General features: G+C 55.2%; 1 protein-coding gene across 1 annotated transcript in view; it reads right to left on the reverse strand.

Moving 5' to 3' along the window:
* Positions 1 to 6,696: 6,696 nt before the first annotated feature.
* Positions 6,697 to 24,064, reverse strand: part of LOC133351049 (uncharacterized oxidoreductase YjhC-like) — a 103,586-nt gene continuing 86,218 nt past the window's right edge. The window contains exons 4-9 of the mRNA XM_061565936.1: positions 20,125 to 20,198; positions 17,422 to 17,481; positions 16,299 to 16,406; positions 10,126 to 10,182; positions 8,743 to 8,873; positions 6,697 to 6,817 (exon numbers count right to left, since the gene is read on the reverse strand). Of these exons, the coding sequence (XP_061421920.1) occupies positions 6,721 to 6,817; positions 8,743 to 8,873; positions 10,126 to 10,182; positions 16,299 to 16,406; positions 17,422 to 17,481; positions 20,125 to 20,198 (527 nt within the window). The 3' untranslated portion in view covers positions 6,697 to 6,720. The remainder of the gene's footprint in view (positions 6,818 to 8,742; positions 8,874 to 10,125; positions 10,183 to 16,298; positions 16,407 to 17,421; positions 17,482 to 20,124; positions 20,199 to 24,064) is intronic.

Genomic DNA, 24,064 nt, shown 5'->3' on the forward strand with positions numbered 1-24,064 from the left:
CATGAGCCAGATCAGCTCAATAACAACGGTAGGAGGCTGCCAGATGTTTGTGCAGCCCAACACGCTGTTCCGGCATCGGCGCATCCACACAACATCATGGATGCATGCCGGGTCCAAGAAAGAACATCTGCTGGACTTATAGTGAAGAAACAGTGTATGCGGGCCCATGTCCTTGACATGCCTAAACAGCTTTTCTTCGGCCGGATCGAGGGGGGCCTAAACAGGCGCGGCACGGGCGAAAGACAAATGGAGTGATGTGGTACAGGAGGATGTGGAGCTGAGTGGACTTGCGGATGACTGGTACCAGCGGTGTCAAGATTGACCTCTGTAGAGGAAGCTCGTGAAGGACGCTACTGGGTAGTTTGAGGCAGTTGCCCTCCAACAACAACGGAGGGGGGAGGAGCGACGCTCACAACAACGAGCGGAGCGCCGGGTGGCTAAAGCACAGCAAGTTGGCACAGTAGGGGGCACAGCTGGTGCATCAGCCAGTCATCTCGGTCATCTCGGTCAGTCGACCCGTGGCACCTGGGTTCTGCCCCGTGACCTCCTGCCAGCGGGCGTTCGACACTCCACGTGGCCTCAACATGCACATGGCCTGGCACAAGCGTCGTGGTGACGTCACCGCCGCTTAGTGGAGAATGGCGGTTGTTGTTGGTGGGGGGGGGGAATGAGACGAAACCGCCGAGGAATCGTAGCAATCATCGGGCAGCGCGTGAGGAGCGACCGATGGAATCGACAATAACGGGTGGGGGGAGCAGGATGGGGGGGGGGGGCGTTCACGATGGAGCGCCGGGTACCACGGAGACGGCAGCTCCATCAGCAACATGAAGCAGCAGCAGCAGCAGTATCACGCAGCTGCAGTATCACGCAGCAACAGCAGCAGTAGCATGCAGCTGTAGTAGCAAACAGCAGCAGCAGTAGCAGCAGCAAGCAGCAGCAATAAGCAGCAGCAGTAGCAACAAGCAGCAGCAATAAGCAGCGGCAGTAGAAGCAAGCAGCAGCAAGCACAAACAGCAGCAGCGGGAGTAGCAGCGGCGTCTTCCCACAAAAGTGGCGGTGATCTATTCACCGCGGAGGAATGAATGAATGAGTCACTCGCACTGCTCCCCGTTGATGCCCACGGATTCTACTAGCCCCCCCCCCCCAGGGCTTCCGTGTGGAGTGCCGCCCAGACGGGTGACCTTCGCCGCCATCGTCGGAGGTCACGGGGAGGAGCGACGGCGTTCGAATTGCACCCCCAAGTGTCTCCCGCGAGTCGAGGCAACGGGCGACGCCATCCTCTGTCGGCTGTCCTAAGCCGGTGATGAAAATTCCACATTCCTGTGAGGGGATCGCCACTGCACCTCTGTCCGCACCCAGCGGTGTCGATGGTGACACCGCAACTGTAATCATCGATTAGCAGGCTGCTTGTGATGGGGTTAAAGCGTGTCTACTAACCACCTCTTCAAAGACGACACGGTGGCTATGAGATGTTAACTACCTCGCCTGGTATACAGGAGGTCGTAGGTTCGATTCCGACCCCAAGGACACCTGTGTTTTTTAATTTGCGTGTCTCTCGTCCCGTGGTCGCGTGGATTTTTCTCCGAGTCCTCCGGTTATTCCCTCCACATGTAGAATCAACATCACGCGTTTAGATTATTTGGCTGCTGCTATACATTTCCATGATGATAAGCCGCTTCGTCGAGTTATCATTTGTGGCCAGGTCGCTTCTGAAAAAGAGCTACATAGCTCAGTGGAGCCTTACCTGGTAGAATAAATAAAAACTGTTTAGTAGGTTCTAGTTTAGTTGAAAGACATCTGTCCAGCGCGGAAGAATAAACCAAACGCCACTCTCGATGAGGGAGCTCTCAGGAGCTTGCCCCGGCAGTGGCCAGAGTGGACAAGTGCGGGGCTGCACCTCTACCGAGACCCAATGAAGGGGATTCCAGTTATCCCAAGAGCCGAGCACCGGTGCATTGCCAGGGAGTGGCACTCGTGGTAACCTTGGTTTATTACACATGTGCCACTTACTTACAGACGGGACACATGCTCAAGCCGCGCACCAGCGCACGCCTACATGGGCGACGAGCGCGTGTGCGTGTGTGGACGTGTGTGTGCGTGTGTGCGTGTGTGTGCATGTGTGTACGTGTGTGTGCGTGTGCATGTGTGTGCGTGTGTATGTGCGTGTATGTGTGTGTGCGTGTATGTGTGTGTGCGTGTGTGTGCGTGTGTGCGCGTGTGTGTACGTTGGGAACGGTGGCGCAACGGTTAGTGCGCCACGCTACGAACCGGCGATCCGGGTTCGATTCCCGCTCACGGCCAACACTGGTGACGATTATCGAAACTGGTTCTGGGCCTCCCTTAGGTCGGCTCAGCCTCAAATGAGTACCTGGTGCGGTGTGTAAACATCGCCACTGGGAGACAAAGGCGGCCCGGCGTGGTGTTGGCCACCCACCCCCTCGTGTACCGTGCCGGCCTTCATAGGTGCTCGCTAACAGCACTTGCCCCTACAGTCTGTGAAGGCTACACGGGGAGATCTTTGTCTTTGTGTGTGCGCGTGCGTGTGAGCTCACCCCCATGGCCATGGCCAAATACTTGGTGGCCGAGTACGCGCAGCCGTCGCTCAGGGCGCAGTCGACGCAGCGGGACGACGCCCTGGTGGCTGCACGCACGCGAGGGGGCGGCACGGCACGGACACAGACTCAGAGCGGCCGCCACCCCCCCACGTGCCCTCGCCCACACACAGGCACCGGCAATGCAGCGCGCGGCGCGGTTACACGAAAACTCTGCATCGCGCTGCACCGTTGCACACCGCTCTGCTCCATTCCACACCGCTCTGCACGGTTCTGCACCATTCCACACCACCCTGCAGCCTTGCATTATGGGGTACGTTACTACAATCGCAAAACTTATTTGCTAGCTAACAGGGAGAACACGGACGCTTTTGAAAGTTCCGTCTGCACGGTGTTTGTGCGCTCATGACCAATGCAGTGGTTAGTTTAATACACCTGGCTCTGCTTTGCGTTCATTCTGAATCGACGGTGCCATTTCACCTTCGTTTCCCGTCGTTTTCTGTCGTTCGGCGCTGTGCGCGACTGATGCCCTGCGTCACCCATCAGAGTTTGATGATGACAATCTCTAAAGTCACCCTGGACGCCCGTGCGAGAGGACGAGAGATGAGAGAAGGGAAGAGAAGCGGAGGGAGAGCGCGGAAGAGAGGGCAGCAGGAGAAGCAGCTGAGAACGACATCGCAGAGTCCGGAGGCCACGCTGCACAGGAGGAGCGGGGGAGCCGAGGGCACGGAGGCGAATGGGGGAGGCCTGTGCCCAGCAGTGGACAGTCACAGACCGCCGACAACAACAGAATCAGAGACTCATAGACTCACACAGAGACCCATAGACTCACGTAGAGACCCATAGACTCACATAGAGACCCATAGACTCACACAGAGACCCATAGACTCACACAGAGACCAATAGACTCACGTAGAGACCCATAGACTCACACAGAGACCCATAGACTCACACAGAGACCCATAGACTCGCACAGAGACCCATAGACTCACACAGAGACCCATAGACTCACACAGAGACCCGCAGACTCACATAGAGACCCATAGACTCACACAGAGACCCATAGACTCGCACAGAGACCCATAGACTCACACAGAGACCCATAGACTCGCACAGAGACCCATAGACTCGCACAGAGACCCATAGACTCACACAGAGACCCATAGACTCGCACAGAGACCCATAGACTCACACAGAGACCCATAGACTCACATAGAGACCCATAGACTCACACAGAGACCCATAGACTCACACAGAGACCCATAGACTCACACAGAGACCCGCAGACTCACGTAGAGACTCATAGACTCACACAGAGACCCATAGACTCACACAGAGACCCATAGACTCACACAGAGACCCGCAGACTCACGTAGAGACTCATAGACTCACACAGAGACCCATAGACTCACACAGAGACCCATAGACTCACACAGAGACCAATAGACTCACACAGAGACCCATAGACTCACACAGAGACCAATAGACTCACACAAAGACCCTTAGACTCACGTAGAGACTCATAGACTCACACAGAAACCCATAGACTCACACAGAGACCCATAGACTCGCACAGAGACCCATAGACTCACACAGAGACCCGTAGACTCTCACAGAGATCCATAGACTCTCACAGAGATCCGTAAACTCACACAGAGATCCATAGACTCTCACAGAGACCAATAGACTCACACAGAGACCCATAGACTCACACAGAGACCCATAGACTCTCACAGAGACCAATAGACTCACACAGAGACCCTTAGACTCATACAGAGACCCATAGACTCTCACAGAGATCCGTAAACTCACACAGAGATCCATAGACTCTCACAGAGACCAATAGACTCACACAGAGACCAATAGACTCACACAGAGACCCATAGACTCATACAGAGACCCATAGACTCTCACAGAGATCCGTAAACTCACACAGAGATCCATAGACTCACACAGAGACCCATAGACTCGCACAGAGACCCTTAGACTCACACAGAGACCCATAGACTCGCACAGAGACCCATAGACTCACACAGAGACCCTTAGACTCACGTAGAGACCCGTAGACTCACACAGAAACCCGCAGACTCACACAAAGACCCATAGACTCACATAGAGACCCATAGACTCACACAGAGACCCATAGACTCACACAGAGACCAATAGACTCACACAAAGACCCTTAGACTCACGTAGAGACCCGTAGACTCACACAGAAACCCGCAGACTCACACAGAGACCCATAGACTCACACAGAGACCAATAGACTCACACAGAGATCCGTAAACTCATACAGAGACCCATAGACTCACATAGAGACCCGCAGACTCACACAGAGACCCGCAGACTCACACAGAGACCCATAGACTGACACAGAGACCCATAGACTCACACAGAGACCCATAGACTCACGTAGAGACCCGTAGACTCACACAGAGACCCGCAGACTCACACAGAGACCCATAGACTCACACAGAGACCCATAGACTGACACAGAGACCCATAGACTCACACAGAGACCCACAGACTCACACAGAGACCCGTAGACTCGCGTAGAGACCCACAGACTCACACAGAGACCCGCAGACTCACACAGAGACCCACAGACTCACACAGAGACCCGCAGACTCACACAGAGACCCGTAGACTCACACAGAGACCAATAGACTCATACAAAGACCAATAGACTCTCACAGAGATCCGTAAACTCACACAGAGATCCATAGACTCACACAGAGACCCATAGATTCACACAGAGACCCATAGACTCACACAGAGACTCATAGACTCAAACAGAGACCCGTAGACTCACACAGAGACCCGTAGACTCACACAGAGACCCGTAGACTCACACAGAGACCCGTAGACTCACACAGAGACCCGTAGACTCACACAGAGACCCATAGACTCGCACAGAGACCCATAGACTCACACAGACACCCGTAGACTCACACAGAGACTCATAGACTCACACAGAGACCCGTAGACTCACACAGAGACCCATAGACTCGCACAGAGACCCATAGACTCACGTAGAGACCCGTAGACTCACACAGAGACCCACAGACTCACACAGAGACCCATAGACTCACACAGAGACCCATAGACTCACACAGAGACCCGCAGACTCACACAGAGACCTGTAGACTCACGTAGAGACCCGCAGACTCACACAGAGACCCGCAGACTCACACAGAGACCCGTAGCCTCACACAGAGACCAATAGACTCATACAGAGACCAATAGACTCTCACAGAGATCCGTAAACTCACACAGAGATCCATAGACTCACACAGAGACCCATAGACTCACACAGAGACTCATAGACTCACACAGAGACCCGTAGACTCACAAAGAGACCCGTAGACTCACACAGAGACCCGTAGACTCACACAGAGACCCATAGACTCACGTAGAGACCCATAGACTCACATAGAGACCCATAGACTCACACAGAGACCCATAGACTCACATAGAGACCCATAGACTCACATAGAGACCCATAGACTCACACAGAGACCCGTAGACTCACACAGAGACCCATAGACTCACATAGAGACCCATAGACTCACATAGAGACCCATAGACTCACATAGAGACCCATAGACTCACACAGAGACCCGTAGACTCACACAGAGACCCATAGACTCACGTAGAGACCCATAGACTCACACAGAGACTCATAGACTCACACAGAGACCCTCAGACTTATACAGAGACCCGTAGACTCACATAGATACTCATAGACTCACACAGAGACCCATAGACTCACACAGAGACCCATAGACTCACACAGGGACCCATAGACTAACACAGAGACTCATAGACTCACACAGAGACCCATAGACTCACACAGAGACCCATAGACTCACACAGAGACCCATAGACTCATACAGAGACCCGTAAACTCACACAGAGACCCATAGACTCACACAGAGACCCGTAAACTCACACAGAGACCCGTAAACTCGCACAGAGACCCATAGACTCACACAGAGACCCGTAAACTCACACAAAGATCCATAGACTCACACAGAGACTCATAGACTCACACAGAGACCCATAGACTCACACAGAGACCCATAGACTCACACAGAGACCCATAGACTCACACGAAGATCCAAAGACTCACACAGAGACCCATAGACTCACACAGAGACCCGTAGACTCACACAGAGACCCACAGACTGACACCCGGCGAGGCCGGTACCTGGTGCTCCTTGGTGAAGTGGCAGAGGGCGCCGAACGACGACACCTTGAGGCACCTGGGGACACGGCGCAAGTGGGGAGGGTGGAGAGAGCGTCAGCCGGGCCGCCGCCGCCACCGCACGGCACCGCCCGCGATGGGCCCTGGCCACTGATCCACTGCTGGATGGCGTCGTCCCGGTGCCTCCGTCTGTGCATAGAACTCCGTGCGGCCTCGAGAAGACAAAAGAACGACGAGTGGATATACGGCAGGCGACGTTCCGATGCCGCGTCGTACTTCGTGGCGCATCACCCTCGCTGGAGAGCGCTTCGCCTCGGAGGGCCTCATCTGGCTGTCGAGAGAGTTCACCCGACGGGCTGCACGCGCGGTTCACGTTTAGACGTTTAAACTCCTCTCCCTCTCTCTCCCTCTCTCCCTCTCTCCCTCTCTCTCTCTCTCTCCCTCTCTCTCTCGGTGCTCTGGATTCCTCCCACAGCCAACAATGCTCGGCAAGGAAACGATCCAGAATCCCGAAGTAGCTGCCCTCCTGCGTGAGACCTTCCTCGGTACAGAAAGTACAGGGTGCTTCAAATAAATGTGAACACTTCCGAGAATTTGCAACGACACCACGAGAAATGTGCCGCCTCTGTGCTCTGGAGGCCACCTGGAGAAGACTCCAGGCAATGCGTTGACAATGAAGTGGAGACTCTTAGACTTTTAGAAGCTACTAACATTACATTTGTTATCACGTGACAGTGTCTTATCCATTCTTTTTCCATTAAAAACGATAGTCCCATATAAGTGTTAATTTTTTTTTAAGCACCCTGTACAACATCATCATTATTATTCGTGTTATTGTATAAATCGGCGCCTGTAAGGGGGGAGTGGGTCAGGGTCTGAGTTGCCGCACGGCCCACACGGCTGCTCTCTGTCCAGGTGGATCAAGCTTCTAGTGGTGTGAGCTGCGCCACTCAAGGTCGCAGCTGTACGAGACGTCCCACCAGAATCAGAATTCTTTATTAATCCTGGAGAAATCCGAAGAGCTGTGAAGCTCCCTTTCACAGATGTCCAGTAGCAGTGGCACGGGGGGGGGGGGGTCAGAAAGTTGCAAGGACAAAACGAAATGCGAAAAAACACGACCGGAGTGTGAAGTGTAGGAAAGGTAATCAAATCGCAATTTTTTATTTTAACGCAAAATAGATCAAGGAAATGAGTTCAAATTGCCAAGCTTGGCCAAGGCAGCCAAAACGACAGCAGCAAGGACAGTCCCAGAGCACACCAAGCCGCCGACGCCGCCGCACAGCCCCCCCCCCCCCCGTGAACACCGCGCACCGTCAGCAGGCTACCCCTGGGGGACATCCCCGAGGCACCCCCCCCCCCCCCGTTCTGGCCTCTTCCAAACCCTCGTCCTCCCAGAACTTCTAGAACCTTTTAGAACCTTGTCTCGACCACTGCAACGGTAACCACAACCCCCGCCTGCTCCCGTCTGAATCCTCTAGCCAATCCAACGCTCGTTTCCAGTTGGATTGGCTAGAGGATTCATCGATCATGGACATATGTGTTGTGTTGTAAATGAGGCAGGTCTTCAGGTAAGGGCTTGCGCCGGTGTATTAACAAGGAAAGTGGTAAGTAAACAGCAGGGGTAGGTGTCCTACACGCGGTCCTTCCCGTGGACCCGTGGCTCTCTCTACTGCTAGCCTGCTGGCTGTCTCTTCGCTTTCGTCACGGGGCCCCCCTTAAGTACCCCCAGGTTACATGACGTCATCGCACCTCACAGCGCATATGACATCACGTCCCCATACTACTCCTCTACGTATGTACCGTTACGCTGAACGTAGCCGACCGCGCTGATCGCAGGTGCGGTGATGACGACGACGACGACGACTGTAAGAGAAAGTTACCTTGGAGGTCGGCCGTCAACTGTGCAACGATTTGTGAGGGTGGGGGTGGTGGGGGAGCGATCAGCGTAATCATGGGGGTGAGGCCAGGCGAGGGCTCGCGAACCTCTTCCCCCCGAGCCAGTAGAGGACGAGGTCCAGGTCGTGGCAGGACTTGGCGAGGAGCGAGAAGGAGCTCTCGTCCTCCCTCCTCCAGTTGCCGCGCACAAACGAGTGAGCAAAGTGGAAGTGGCCGACCTGCGCGCGGGCACAGGCGGGCACAGGCAGGCACAGGCGGGCACAGGCGGGCGCAAAGTATGGGAAAGGTAAACTAATCACTTCAAAATATCCGATTTCAATAAAAAAAAAGATTTTACCAGGTGAGGGGCCGTCCATAAATGACGTCACGCGATTTTGGACGATTTTTGACCCCCCCCCCCCTCGTCACACGGCGTCACAAAAAGTCAGACCCCCCCTGAAATATGACGTCGCAAAGCTCTGCCCCCCCCCCAAAACCATATTTCCATTTTTAAAATAAAACATGCTTCAAATCGCTTTAAACTATTGTCATTGTAGTGCGTATTTAATGTGGCGCTGCACTCTGATGTTGTAGGAGAAAACATTTATTAGAAAGTCTATTTAATTAAGTTGAACGTGTTGTCTATATTTATTTAAAGTTGCGCATTTTGATGTGACGTCACATTTCTCAACCCCCCCCCCTCATCACACATCGTCACAAATGTCTGACCCCCCCCCCCCAACCAGGTGCGTGACGTCATTTATGGACGGCCCCTAAGGCTCCTGGCGACAAGTGATAGCTCAACGAAGTGGCGTATCATCACGTGGACATTCATAGCAGCAGCCAACTACTCAAAGCAATCGAGACGATCTCAACGGATGTTTCTAAACGTGGAGGGAAAATCCGGAGAACCCGGCAGAAAAAAATCCACGCGACCACGGAGAGATAAACAAGCAAACTCCAAATATACAGCAGGAGGCACGTGTAGCGGCACGTGTGGCGGCACGTGTGGCGGCACGTGTGGCGGCACGTGTAGCGGCACGTGTAGTGGCTTGTGTGGTGGCACGGGTAGTGGCACGTGTCGTGGCACGTGTGGTGGCACGTGTATTGGCACGGGTAGTGGCACGTGTGGCGGCACGTGTGATGGCACGTGTAGTGGCACGTGTAGTGACACGTGTAGTGGCACGTGTAGCGGCAGGTGTAGTGGCACGTGTAGTGGCACGTGTGGTGGCACGGGTAGTGGCAGGTGTAGTGGCACATGTAGTGGCACGTGTGGTGGCACGGGTAGTGGCAGGTGTAGTGGCACGTGTAGTGGCACGTGTAGTGGCACGTGCAGCGGCACGTGTAGCGGCAGGTGTAGTGGCACGTGTAGTGGCACGTGTGGTGGCACGGGTAGTGGCAGGTGTAGTGGCACATGTAGTGGCACGTGTGGCGGCACGTGTAGTGGCAGGTGTAGCGGAGCGACGTCTCTGTGGCTGGCGCCGCACTCACGGGCTCCAGGTGCTGAATGTGCACCACGTCGCCTATGACTCCTTTATCCAACAACTCCTGCACACGGTGACACACGGTGACACACGGTGACACATGGTGACACACCGACACACGGTGACACACCGACACACAGTGACACACGGACTACGCGCGTGCACTCAGTCAGCGTCCCGCACTTCCAATTAACACGTACAGTGTCGGCAGTGACACGTCCCTGTAACCAGACAGCCAAAGGCCAGGAGTCCTGACCCTGTACTCCTCTATTACTGCGTAGATTCACTCCTGCAGCCCCCTTGTCAATCCACTGCTGGATGAGGGCTGCCCTAAGCAGCCCCGCGGGTCGTAGGCGGTCATTTGACCATACTTCACCACTCCCGTCGGTGCTGGCAGGTGAAGGGAGTGGAGGCAAGGGGGGGGGGGTGACTGTCGACAGATGAATTGTGAACACGCCGCTGGCTGGGCGCTGAACCTGGGGATCGTCAACGGAGATCCAGTCGAGTGGCGCTGCAGTTGCAGCTGCGGTGACAAGCGCGGGGGGGGGGGGTCAAAAGTTCAAAGCCAGGCCAGGGGTTGGCTCGGCGGGTCACGCTTACGAGGCGTCATCCTGCACGCAGGAGGTGGTGTCTCGACGGCCAAAGGACCGATTGTGACCGTAGGATAGGCCCCTTCACGCCTCGCATGTCACGCGACATCACCGTACTTGTGGCGTGCCAAGACGTGGTTGTCCCTGTGAGGAGACTGGGCCCCGCCATGGCAATGTATAACTTCCACCGCTGGGTCAGCGCTGCCAGTGGTGACTCGACTTTGCGAGCTCAGTATGAATCCTGCGTAAGTCCACGCCGTTCGCCTGGCCGTCTCAAGCAATTCAAACAGCAATGTGCGCGTGTCTTTGCTTCTTTGATTTAGCAGCTGTAATGAGGCGCTTGCAACATTACAGCGATTGGGCACCACGTTGAAAAGGCAAAAAGTAACCTACTAAAAGGCACGCTCCAGCCTCACTTTGTAGCGGGAATTGGATGGATATCGGAATAACGGGAGACCAGTCCAGTCATTCGATGACCCGAAACACGCTGACGATGCAGAAATTTTTATTCTCAGAATATGTATTTACTAGCCTTTAGCCCGTCCAAGGACGGGTGTGTTGCAGTAAATCTGAAACTTGCAAGCGAAAAGCAGAGGACGACGTGATAGTCATTGCATCGATTCGTGTGCAATTTGTAAGGGCGCGGTGACACAGACTTATTTTATTTAAAGGTTATAATCCCTTGTTCATCATGACGTCCTTTTTACTTATATCACGTGACGTGAGGGTTCTGCCTTTGTAGTGAGGGTTGTGAGTTGACGTTGAGGAGGGGGGAGGAGGCGCCTCGCCCCCAATGTGGAGTGACGTCAGCCACTAATTATTATGAATGGGGGGGGGGGGGGTGTCCATTTGGAGGACGTCACCTTATAATGATTATATTAATGAGGGGGCTGTTCGATGTGGAGTGACGTCACCTGCTCATGATTATTAATGAGGGGGGAGGATGCTCCATGTGGAGTGATGTCACCTGCTCATGAATATTAATGAGGGGGGCTGGTCGATGTGGAGTGACGTCACGAGCGTTGAGGACAGACTTTTCTGGGTGATTAGAGTCGGTATGCTGGAGGAATCCGACGAGCTATCAAGCTCTTTTTCGCAGATGTCCAGTGTGCAGAGCCCCGCTCGTGTACCCACGCAAAGGACGACCCCAGGGTGCACTCCACCAGTTCCACGACGTCGCGTGCACCGTTGGAACTCAACTATAAACTAAAACACAATTTTTGCTTCACTAGGTAAGGCCCCACTGAGCTACGTAACTCTGTTCCAGAAGCGACCTGGCCACCACAAGTTATCGTGACTCATCACGTGGAAATTTATAGCAGCCACATATTGAAAAAGCACGTTGATTCTCAATGTGAAGGGAAAAAAAACAGAGAACCTGGTGCAAAATCCAAGCGACCACGGGGAGAACACGCAAACCTAAAATATACAGCAGGCGTCAGGGTCGGGATTGAACCCACGACCTCCTGTATACCAGGCGAGGGAGATAACATCTCGCTACCGTGGCAGAAGACAAAGGTGCAGGGCTTGGGAATTGGTCCCCCTGAACCCAAAACCACTGCTACCGTTGGTGCCGACACCGCCGAGGGTGTCCTGGACTTTCTACACCTCGGTGGCAAGCTGCTGCAAGTCTGGCATCCTCCACGGGATCGATCTGGCCACGTCCGTTATCCACTCTTCACGCAGCATGCAGTCTCAACGTCGTCTCAGCACACCGACCAAGATCCGAGTCGACGACACTTGTGTGATGCCAGTTGTGCCGTTATGGCGCCGAGCCGTGGACTCCCCCGCAGTCAAGACCCAAACTGGCTGCGGGACTTCCTCACGCGGTGTCGGAGCCAGCTCCTTGGCATCGGACGGTTCGACATTGAAGTCTCGTCGAGGGACCGATGTTCCGTCGCCCGGCTGAGTCGTATCCGTTGGTCTGGCCGCCTTGCGAGGACGCGGGGCAACTCTCCCGCACACCGCGTCCCGCTTGTGCCCACGCGGGCGGAGTGCGCCGATCTCCACCGTGGCGCTGTGCGGTCGGGCCTTCCCGAGGGGACTCGTGGCTTCGTCAAGTTCCGTCGCGACGCCGGCCTAGCCTTGCGGGAAGCCTCCTATGACGCGGTGGAACGCGGTTGGCCCACTGGGCCTCCGTCGCCTACGCGTTTCCAACGACGACGACAATGATGATGATCGTACCATGGAATTCCAAAGTCGATAATGCAAAATGTCAGTTGCTCTGTAAGGTCACACAGTTAATGAGCTGAGAGCCTCTCCTGTCAATAAATGAAAACCCCCCCGCCCCCCATCAATTGGATTATTGCCTCTCGTACGATCGATCGTGTTTTGCAGCCGGCACCATGGCCGCTTCTCCTCGTCCAGCAGTGAGGCAGCCGTCAGAGGCGCGTTCCGCTCTAATCCACGACTCTCAGGCCACGTCGAACCTCGATCACCAATTCACTCGGACGCCGTGCGGTCTCAGAAGCTCAGCAGGTGTCGAGCCTGGACGGCGCCTTGGACGGGTGACCGCCGTGCACAGACACTTGCTGCTGGAGGCTGTGGCTCTATGCGGTGGGCAGCAGAGGTGTAGGAATGTTGTCTGTACTTCTATGCTCCCCACAATGTCGCACGTGCCGATGTCGGCGATGTATGGCCATGAACAGAACACCGTCACGGCCGCAGCGGCGTAGGAAGGCCCTCGTCCGGCAGGGGATGTTGGAATGGCCGTAGTTTGGCGTGGGGCCCGTCCGTCGCAGCACAGTGCGCACACAGCAGGTCGTGACGGCACGCCAGGCGTGACCCCAGGCTTTACGAGGCAAAGGATCCCGTGGTTCGTGCAGATTTGTCAAAAAACTCCCCCACAACAAGCTGGGCTGTGAGGTGGCCAGGAGAAATGGCAGCGCAGGGGGTGGGTTTGTGAACCCGTGGGGGGGGGGGGGGGGTGATACGTGCCCCCCCAATGATCCGATCGAAATCCCTAATTTCCAGCATATGATTACGTGCCAGGGACTCTATGTGATGATAGGACAATAGTTTGAGTCCATAATTGGAAATAAGTAACGGCAAAGCAGTTATAAATAACTCACAGAATTGTGCGCAGTTGCGTATACAGGACACGACTTCCCTGAAGGCATTCACCTTCAGCGAGCGCGATGCCGATCACACAACGCGGTTCGAATTCAACCCTCGATCGATGGCTGCGCCATCGTCGCACACGCGTCGAATAAAAAGCGAGGGACAAGTCCTTACTTACTAACATTGCTGGAGGGGTTGCCCTCCCTACCTGAAGCTCCTGGCTCCGCCATTGCGTGCGGACATATGAGTACCGTCCGCTCGCCTGCGTGGATTGTTTCTGGGTAACTCCGTTACCGCCCGGATGGAAGACAAAAAAAATTGGCCAAACATCGCGATGCAGGGCCCTCCCGAAAAAGAGCCTTCTGACTTGGCGAGGCTCTCCTGCGTCAGATTTCTATTCTTGCGAAAGGTGGCGGCAGTATGCTCAGGAGCGAAACGCCAATGTCGAGGTCTGAGCGCCACGAGAAGGCTTCGGGAGAGAATTTGTGTGAGTTTTGCTATTCCCCCCCCCCCCCCCCCCCCCATTGAACGAGCGCAGACTTCGTAAGTAATGAAACGAATACGTTACAAGGCCGCACTCAATACACACAAAGTGCTTGCCGTAAATGAACCACAATACCTTGCTGATCTGGTCAAGGGGCATAGACCATCACGCAAACTCCGGTCATCATTGCAGCAGCAGCGGATTTTGGCTGTCCGTTGAAAACGGTGGTCACCGCATCACACGCCGCTTTCAGATGCGCTTCTACGGCCGTCTGGAACGCTCTGCCGATGTTAGGAAGCCACTGGAGCTGTGCAATTTTAAATGCAGATTGAAAACCCGTTTCTTTAGAACTGATCTTTTGTGTTGAATTTCTTGTCCTTCCCCCGCACCTCCGATGAGCACGGCCGGCTACGTACGGTGCGAAGGAAGTCCAGCGTGCATCACCACACGTGCATCACCACACGTGCATCACCACACGTGCATCACCACACGTGCGTCACCACACGTGCGTCACCACACGTGCGTCACCACACGTGCGTCACCACACGTGCGTCACCACACGTGCGTTACCACACGTGCGTTACCACACGTGCATTACCACACGTGCATTACCACACGTGCGTCACCACACGTGCATCACCACACGTGCGTCACCACACGTGCGTCACCACACGTGCGTCACCACACATGCGTCACCACACGTGCGTCACCACACGTGAATTACCACACGTGCATCACCACACGTGCATCACCACACGTGCATCACCACACGTGCGTACTCTCCCCGCGAGCGCAGTTCGCTGAGGAGCACCGAGCCCTACGGGCAGGCCTCCTCCTCCTGCTGCTCGTGCCAGTGAGCGGTCACCGTGAAGGGGACGCGACGCGGCCAAGGGGCTGACGTTCAGGACGCGACGTTTGCCAACCGATTGCCACCTGCGACGGACCCTGAGCGCCGCATGGCGACAAACGTACCGTGTGGATTCATTCGATGCTGTGCTCGAAACGAGGCACTGTGCAAGGCTGCCAAAAGGATCGTGGGATTCGCAAATCTGGTCACGCTTTGCGCAGTGCCCTGCCAAAGTCAGGTCAATGTCAACGCAGTGCGGCGGCATCTGCGCCCGGGGGTGCCGCGCGTCTCTGTTTGCGGTGGCTGCGGAGCCACGGTGGACATTCCACTTTTTGTGCGGCGTGGGCCAGTCTCTCCGTGGAGAGAAAGAAACAAAAGCCATGGCTCACTTCCAAAGAAGTGCGACTCGTGCGATTCGTGAGGAGATTGTTCCGCTCTGAGTGGCAGTTTTTGACTGCTGGCAATTTGCTAAATTCTTGTTTGTCAGTGAAAGCAGTGGCCAATGCATCATCATTCATCAGCATCAGCCAGGATCAATCCACTGCTCGATGAATGCCTCCCCAAGCTGTCGGCTAATTTGTAACTATTGATTATAAATTATCTGAACGGCACCACCCCGCCCCACACACCCACGCGCATGTACACACAGCAACAACAGCCACCATTCGCATATAAGTGGCGGTGTGGCATCACCACAGCGCTTGTGCCAGGCTAGGTGCACTTTGAGGCAGCGTGAAGTGCGGAAGGCCCGTTGAGGTCACAGGACAGACCCAGGAGTGATGAGGTGACTGACTGAGATGCAAGACAAAGACACAAACACATGCACTAAAAGACAGCCTGAACAGGCTGTTGGGGCAAGTGCTGTTAGCGAGCACCTATGGAAGCCGGCACGGCACACGAGGGGGTGGGGGTCCAGCACCACGTCCGGCCACCTTTGTCTCCCCAGTGGCGATATTGACACACCTGCACCAGGTACTAATTTAAGGCTGAGTCGACCTAGGGGAGGCTAAGGAACCGATTGTGAAAAATTGTCGCTGGGTTTTGGCCGTGAACAGGATGTCAACTCGGGCTGCGGGGATTTGTAGCGCATCGCGCTAGGCGTGACGCCACCGCTACACACGCCACACGCGCACACAGACAGACACTCGCACGCACGCAGACGCACGCCGGCGGTGGCAGCAGCGGCGGCGGCGGCTCACCTTGACTTTCTGCACGGGAGGGTAGTAGCGCAGCACGTGGCACACGGAGAGCATGACGTCCGCGCGCCGGCACGCCGCCACGATCGCCTCGCAGTCACCCTCGCTCACCTGCCGCACGGGGACACACGCACGGCGCTCGCTCCACGCGGACAATGCTGCTGCTGCTGCTGGTGATGTGGGGAGCGGTAGTGTAGTGGTTAGCACTGCGCTATGAAACCGGCGACCCGAGTTCGATTTCCGCTCACGGCCAACACCGGTGGCAATTATCTGATCGACTCAGCCTCAAATTAGTACTCGGTGCGATGTGTAAACATCGCCACTGGGGAGACAAATGCGGCCGGGCGTGATGCTGGCGACCCACCATCTCGTGTGCCGTGCCGGCTTTCATAGGTGCTCGCTAACAGCACTTGCCTCAACAGTCTGGGGGATCTTTGTCTTTGATGATGATGCCTGATCCTCACAGCAGTGGCGTTTGGCGAGTCATTGAACAAAGTCGGTCACCGCATCGCGCGCTTTCAGACGCACTTCTGCGGCCGTCTGGAACGCTCTCCCTATTAGGAACCCACTAGAGCTGTGCACTTTTAAATCATCTCGAGATGAAACTCATTTATTTAGAACTGCCGTTTGTGTTTAGTTTGTTGTCCTTTCCCCGCACTTCCGATTCGCGCGGTTGGCTATGTACGGTGCGAAAGAAGTTCAATGTACATACACACAGAACTGCGCGGTCGTTTCCTTCCTTATGCCGGATCCAGCAGCTGTTTCGAACTCGACATCCCGACCCCCCAAAGTTTGCTCTTTGGCGATCAAATCCCAGCAGCGCCTAGCACAGGGTGCCAACCAACCTCTGTGTAGCCTTAACAGACTGTTGGGGCATTCCCGTCTGTCACTGCAAGAGCCTTTAGCCGCGTGACAGAAGCGACGGAACAGCGCATGGATGTGTGCGTGTGCGTGCGTGCGTGCGTGCGTAGATGCGAGTGTGGATGTATGCGTGCGTGCGTGGATGTGTGTGTACGTGGATGTGGGCGTGCGTGCGTGCGTAGTCGCCCGTCGAATGTATTTTGCTTGTCGTGTGCAGCCCTCGCCAGGGGGTCTCCGTGCCCCTGGCCTCCCCGCGTCCTCTCACCGCCATGGGCTTCTCCAGCAGCACGTGGTAGCCCTTGGCTGCGAAGGCGACGGCCGGGTCCTGATGGCGTGGAGGAGACAGAAGCTTCGTAAAACATTCCACATCTGAATGACCGCCGTCCGTTCACTGGCCCACGAAGTGGCACTCGCTTCATCGACCGCGGCGGTGCGGTGAGAGGTTCATCGTCTCCCCGACCCGAGATTCCGGTTCGGAACGCCTCCGTCGCCGAGTGGAGATTGCGGTGCACGACCAGCGGGCCGCCATCCCTCGCGACGCTCGGCCCGAGGCCGCTTCACCACGCGACTCGATGCGACCCGACATGGGAGTTAGAAAGCATCTCGACGAGACCGCTGCACGAGAGCGGGGGGGGGGGGGGCATGAGAGCGGAGTGGTAATGGCTGGTGGTCGTGGTGGTGGAGTGGGAGTGAGTGGTAGTGTTAGTGGTAGTGGTGGCGGTGGTGCTGGTGGTGGTGCATCAGCCAGTCATCTCAGTCACTCAACCCATGGCACCCGGGTCTGTCCCGTGACCTGCCAGCAGGCATTCGACCCTTCAATGGCGGCTGTCGGTGTTGTTGGTGCTGGTGGAAAGGATGTTTGGCGAGAGGGCTGGTGAAGAGCGGCGGTGACGGACAGGGGGAGAGGAAGGACTCGCGCCGAGAGGGAGTCGGCGGTGACGGACCACAACGGGAAGGGCCCTGCAGCAGCTCGCGGCTGCACGAGAGAGGGAATATAAAAGTGCCGTTAAGTCCGCCACGACGCGACACGGCCACTTAGCAAGGTTTGTCACGCGAACAAAACGTGCCAATTAGTCGTGGGTAGAGCACGCACCGGTGTGCTGGAGAGTAAACCCACAACGTTAACACTCCAGCGGACCGGGGTGCTGAACTAGTAACTAACTGACATAATTGGCACGTTTTGTTTACGTGACAAAGCTGACCGATTGGCTGCGTCGGGTGGTGGCGGCGGGTTTAACGACACATTTATATTGACGCGATCGAACCCAAAAAAACCCTCTATTATGGATAATATCGGGCGTGAAAGCCAAGTACTACTCCTACTACTCCGCGTCAAACGGGAGAGGGAGCGAGCGTCCACTGAGCGATTGTTGGCTGAGAATTCCCCAACTTCAGAAGCCGAGTTTTTGCTGGAGCTGAGGGCAGAGGAAGGGGAGCAGAGCAAGACGGGGGGGGGGGGGAGGTGGTGGGCGGGGGGGAGACGCGGGGCAGCGGCGAGCCCACGGTGGAAAGTGACCACGGGGCGGTTGATGAAGGGAACTGGGGGTTGGTGGTGAGTTTGGTTGACTTTGCGGGCACAACATTTGGTTGCCGGGTGCTTTGGAGCAGCCAAAAATTCCACGGCGGTGGACTTGGGCAGGGTAAAGACTGTACGTCACGTGCTCCGACATCAGGAAAACGCAACCGCAGTCGAGAAGCGCTCAAGGAAGCGTGGAGGTGCACGCTCGGAATGGCACTGCGAGCGACAGAAAAGCACGCGGATTAAAAGTCGACTGAACTATTTTTATTTGACCAGGTGAGGCCCACTGAGCTACATAGATGTTCTTCTAGAAGCGACCTGGCAATCACAAATGATAGCTCAACGAAGTATGTAAATTTATGGCAGCCAAACGCACTAAACGCGTGATGTTGAATCTAAATGTGGAGGGAAAAACCCGAAGCAAAAGCCACGTGACCACGGAAAGAGAAAGACACACAAACTCCAAATATACAGCAGCAGGCGTCAGGGTCGGGATCTAACTCACAACTGCCTGTACACCAGGCGAGGTAGTTAACATCTCGCCACCTGAGATCAGAGCACACACGGCAGCTGGGGACATCACATTGACCGTTAACAGTGGCCTTGGGCAGGACACGCCACGGGACTGGACCACGGTCAGTGGTGGAGACTGATGGGAGAGTGTGCCAGCATGGAGAGATGTTAACTACCTCACCTCATATACAGGAGGTCGTGGGTTTAATCCCGACCCTGACTGTCGCTGACACCTGTATATGTGGAGTTTGCATTCCTCGCTTTCTCTCCGTAGTCACGTGGACTTTCTCCAGGTCTTCCGGGTTTTCCCTCCACAGTTAGAGTCAACACCACGTGCTTAGAGTATTTGGCTGCTTTACATTTCCACGTGATAAGCCACTTCGTTGAGCTCTCGTTTGTGGCCAGGTCGTTTATGAAAAGAGCTGTATAGCACAGTGGGGCCTTACCCGGTAAAATTAAACGTAGTTTATAGTTTAGTTTTTAGAGTGGCAGCCAGAGGAAGGAATGCGCCGTAAGGTGGTACGTCAACCACAGAGATGGAGCGATAAAATCAGCGTACGCAGGAGCTGGACGGATCGTTGCACCCGAAGGACGGTGAACGATGGCAACGGCTTGGGGGGGAGGGTGGAAGGGGGTGGGGGGAGAGGGGGGAGTTGGGGGAGGGTGGGGGAGGGAGATGGAGGTCTTCATCCAGCAGCGGAGAGACCATGGCCGACCACGACGTTCGATCGAGAACGGAGTGTTGCCGCACAGTCGAGGCGAGCTGTGACGACGGCACGGAGCTGCAGCGGCAGCAGCGGAAGAGTCGCGGAGGAGGAGGAGCAGGTGGTGCACGGGCGAAGCCGGCGCTGCGCGAGAGGGACAGCCAAGGGGAAGGAAGCGAGCCCTGCCGGAGCTGTCGACAGAGGGCAGCGCCCCCCCCGTCCCCCCTCTCACCTTGTGCAGGCGATCCGGCGTGCAGATGAAAACGGCGTCGGCAAATCTCTTCAGCTCCGCCGCCTCCCTCCAGTCTGCAGCGCCCACACCGACCGCGGCGCGTCAACGTCAGGCGGTCGTCACGGCAAAGAGCTTCATAGCTCACCGGATTCCTCCCGTGTGAAATACAGATTCCGATTCCTTCCCTCTGCTAGATCCCACGGCTGGTGCGAAGTCGACCCCCGAACCTCCGAGGTCGAGCTTGTACCGTAACCGCTCCGTCCCGCCGTTAGCGGCTCCTCCTGCTGCTGCCTGGTCAGCGACCTCTGGGGGTGACCCCGGTGCCCGTGTCGGTACCCTGACCTCCGCCATCCTGGACACGAGTCCCACCCACTGCGACCTCCCGCTGCTGCTGCTTATGGTTACAACGCTGCCAACGACCAATCAAAACGAGACGATGATCGTGACGACGATGACGATGATTGTTGTCATTATCGCGGTTGCTTCTGCTGCAATGATGATGATGCGGAAGAGGTGATGTTTCCAGGACTATGAAATATTATGGGACATTTAACCCTTTCCCATTCTTATGACGTACACGTGCGTGCACATGTACGTCATCAGAACAAATAATAAAATAACTTTATCTGTATCGAGGTTCCCGCAAAGCCACGCGGGAGGGCGTGCGGCACAATTTGGCACCAGCTATCGTAGAGTGCGGTGGTCGTGTCGCTACAGTTCTCTGCGGTGAGTCACGGTGTCTTTAAAAACAGCGGCGCTGCTACGCCTCTCGAAATAAAATGAACGACGAGCCGCTTGCGCTGTTCCGAGATTCGGCGGTGAACGGGGCACCCACCACCCTGCAACTTACAGACGTCTTTGAATGGGAATAGGTTAATAATTATCTGTGGCACAATATCTGAGTTCGAACTCTGGTCATCCTCATGGCGGCTTTTGGCTAACCATCGAAAAAAAGAGACGGTCACTGCATCGCGCGCTCTCAGGTGCTCTACTGAAGCCGTCTGGAATGCTCTTCCTTCTGATGTTAGGAAGCCACTGGAAGCTATGCGCTTTGAAACCATCTAGATTGAAAACTCATTTCTTTAAAACTGCTCTAAGTTTAGTTTGTTGTCCTTCCCCCGCACCTCCGATTGGCACGGTTGGCTACGTACGGTGCGAAAGAAGTTCAACATGCGTACATACTGTACTTCAAATACTCGTTACACACGGCATCACCGCTGCGTCACCACGCGTCTCTAGAACGGGGACGCAAGAGTCGTGGCTCGAACACGCGCTCAATGTCGCGTGACGTGAAACCGACGGGATTCGAAAATGTGTTGACAGCGCCGACGTAAATCCACTGCTGGACGTGTCGGTCGTGGGCGTTGTTCGACCATACTTCACCCCGCTGGTCAGTGCGTTTCGACAAAGAAGAGAGCGCGAGGACCGCTTCAGGCATCATTCGCTACCGACGACGTGAGCCGTGGCTGGGAATTGAACTCTGGCGGCCGCGTTTTATGGCAGCCGTCCATTGTTTTTGTTCATCTCCTCTCGCTCTTGTGGGAAAACGAGAGGGTGACCTCTCCCGCGAAACGAATCCCCACGGAGACGCGGAGACATCTGGCTCGGCCGCTCGCCCGCGGTGAACGCGTTCGCGAGGAGGCGAGCGACGTGAGCGCTCGTGTATAACGCGGTGAACGCGTTCACAAGCGAGTGACGCGAGCGCTCGTGTCTAACGCGGTGAACGCGTTCACAAGCGAGCGACGCGAGCGACGCGAGCGCTCGTGTCGAACGCACCCACGAGGCAGCAAATAACAGCGAGATAGAGGAGGCGCTGGTTTTCATTTTTATCATCAGCGGAGGCAAATCTCTCCGGCTTGGAAGCGGAGCGAGACGAGAGGGGGCGGCCTCGTGGGGATGACGACGACCTTATGACGGCACCAACGCAGGGATTGTGGGTAAATTAATTCTCATGGATTTAGAGCAAACGGGGGGACGGTGGGGAGGGGGACACGGAGATTGATGCTGAACCGTGCCAATCCCCACGTGCCATCTCCAATCACTCAAAGTGCCTCTCGGGGGGACAATGGTTTGTGTATTAATCCGGTAAAGCGTTCTCCAGCGGGGTTCACCTCGCACAGCGCTTCTCTCTCCGCTAACGTTCCACCGCCACCACCGCCACCACCGCCACCGCCGCCACCGCCGCCGCCGCCCCCATTACCGTGCCGAAGAAGCGGCCCCTTTTGCAGGAGACGCGCCGCTGTTGTTGATGTTGTTGATGTTGTTGATGTTGTTGATGTTGTTGATGTTGTTGATGGTTAATTACCGGTTCACGAAGCCGTCTTTGCCACGCAAAAGTTTTCAGTAAATATAATAATTAACCTGTAATTTTTTTTGTTACAAATTTTTTTAAATCTACGATCAGACACCAACAGCTCACTCAATAAAAAAAATTTCGTTCTTTTTTATATTAGAAAGAACAAAAAATAATGAACTTAATACTCTATGAGAGGAAGCTCTGCTATCTTTGACCGTTTTCTTGTTATATTCCGATTTGAACATCATAAAACGCGGATTTTTTTCGTTCAAAACCGCTTTAATGGGTTTCACTTTCCTTTTATTTGCTGCTGAATGTGCTGGCAAACGAAAAAAAACCGCAATCTTATCTTTTGAACGGTACCTGAATGACACCACGCACAAACATGTTTACCGGGCACTTAACATCGAGATTTGGGAGCCTTACAATGAAATATCTCAGATTTTAAGTTCTGTCCTATTGTTTGTCTCCTAAAAGCTACCTGTGTACCAAATGTCAGCCTTCTACCTTGTCGGCAAGTACATACACACACATTAAGGTCTTTATTTATAGAGTAGATAGATTCCTACAACTCACCATCGCCGCAGCTCCCGCAGCCAGCGCCTGCTGCCACACCCACGCATTACAGGATAAAGTCGCAGCACCTTACACACACCCCCCCGCACCTCCAATTAGCACGGTTGGCTACGTACGGTGCGAAAGATGTTCAACGTACGTGCACACAGCACCCTGTACTCAAACCCGTCAACCCCTTGTCAGTGCCCTACCTTATTACAGACCATTTCAGACCTTATTGGTCACCCCGTGCCCCCCTTATAAATATCAACTTTCATCACAAGGGAGAAACACAAACAAATAGGCAAAACTAAACGTGTCGCCCGTATTGAAACGGCTGTACGCCGTATAGACCCGGAAACTCAATTCCCCTGCACAAGAAGACGGAGTAGACCGTGTGGGTTGACCGCCGTGTGCACTGCACGGGACAGGCTTCCCTCGATCCCTGCGGGTTCGTTTTGTGCGACTTCGCGTTGCGAGGGTAGGTGCCGTGGCTCGCCGGGAGAAGGCAGGACAGCATAAATGTTGACTCCGCCTGTTTGGTCCGCACGGGATACAGCGTTGCCCCCTCGCGCGCTTGGGGGGAGAGGGGTTCTTTTCGGATTCCCCCCCCTCCACATTTAGAGTCGACGAGCGTTGAGAGTATCTGGCCGCTGTACATTCCCACGTGACGATAAGCCCACTTCGTAGGAGCCATCATTGGTGGCGGCCGGGTCGCTTCTGAGAAAAAGAACTACGTCGCTCGGAGGGGCCGTACATTGTAAAATAACAATTGTGCAAAAAAAAGTTTAGTTTAGATTTCGGATTTGGCCCGTGACTGTTTGCTGCACCCTTTGCGCACGAGGCCTCGGAGGTCTTTACCGTCAACATCACAGCAGACCGCGCGCTTCGGTCATCCCTCGTGGCCGTGGTAGGAAGCGAAACTCTCCCCCCATGCCTCCTTCACCTCTGCAGAGCGCACCGTGCGCTTGCGCCGGTTTCAATAACCGAGGCTCAAAGCTACTCGGAGTCGGTGCCGGATTATCGTAGAAGCAAAAGTAGCTACATATGTCGTAGTAGCTACGGGCCCCGCACTATCAAGGGCCCCAC

Source organism: Lethenteron reissneri, chromosome 36 (genome assembly GCF_015708825.2).
Source record: "Lethenteron reissneri isolate LAM-NWPU_2019-01 chromosome 36, ASM1570882v1, whole genome shotgun sequence".
Taxonomy (NCBI): Eukaryota; Metazoa; Chordata; class Hyperoartia; order Petromyzontiformes; family Petromyzontidae; genus Lethenteron; species Lethenteron reissneri.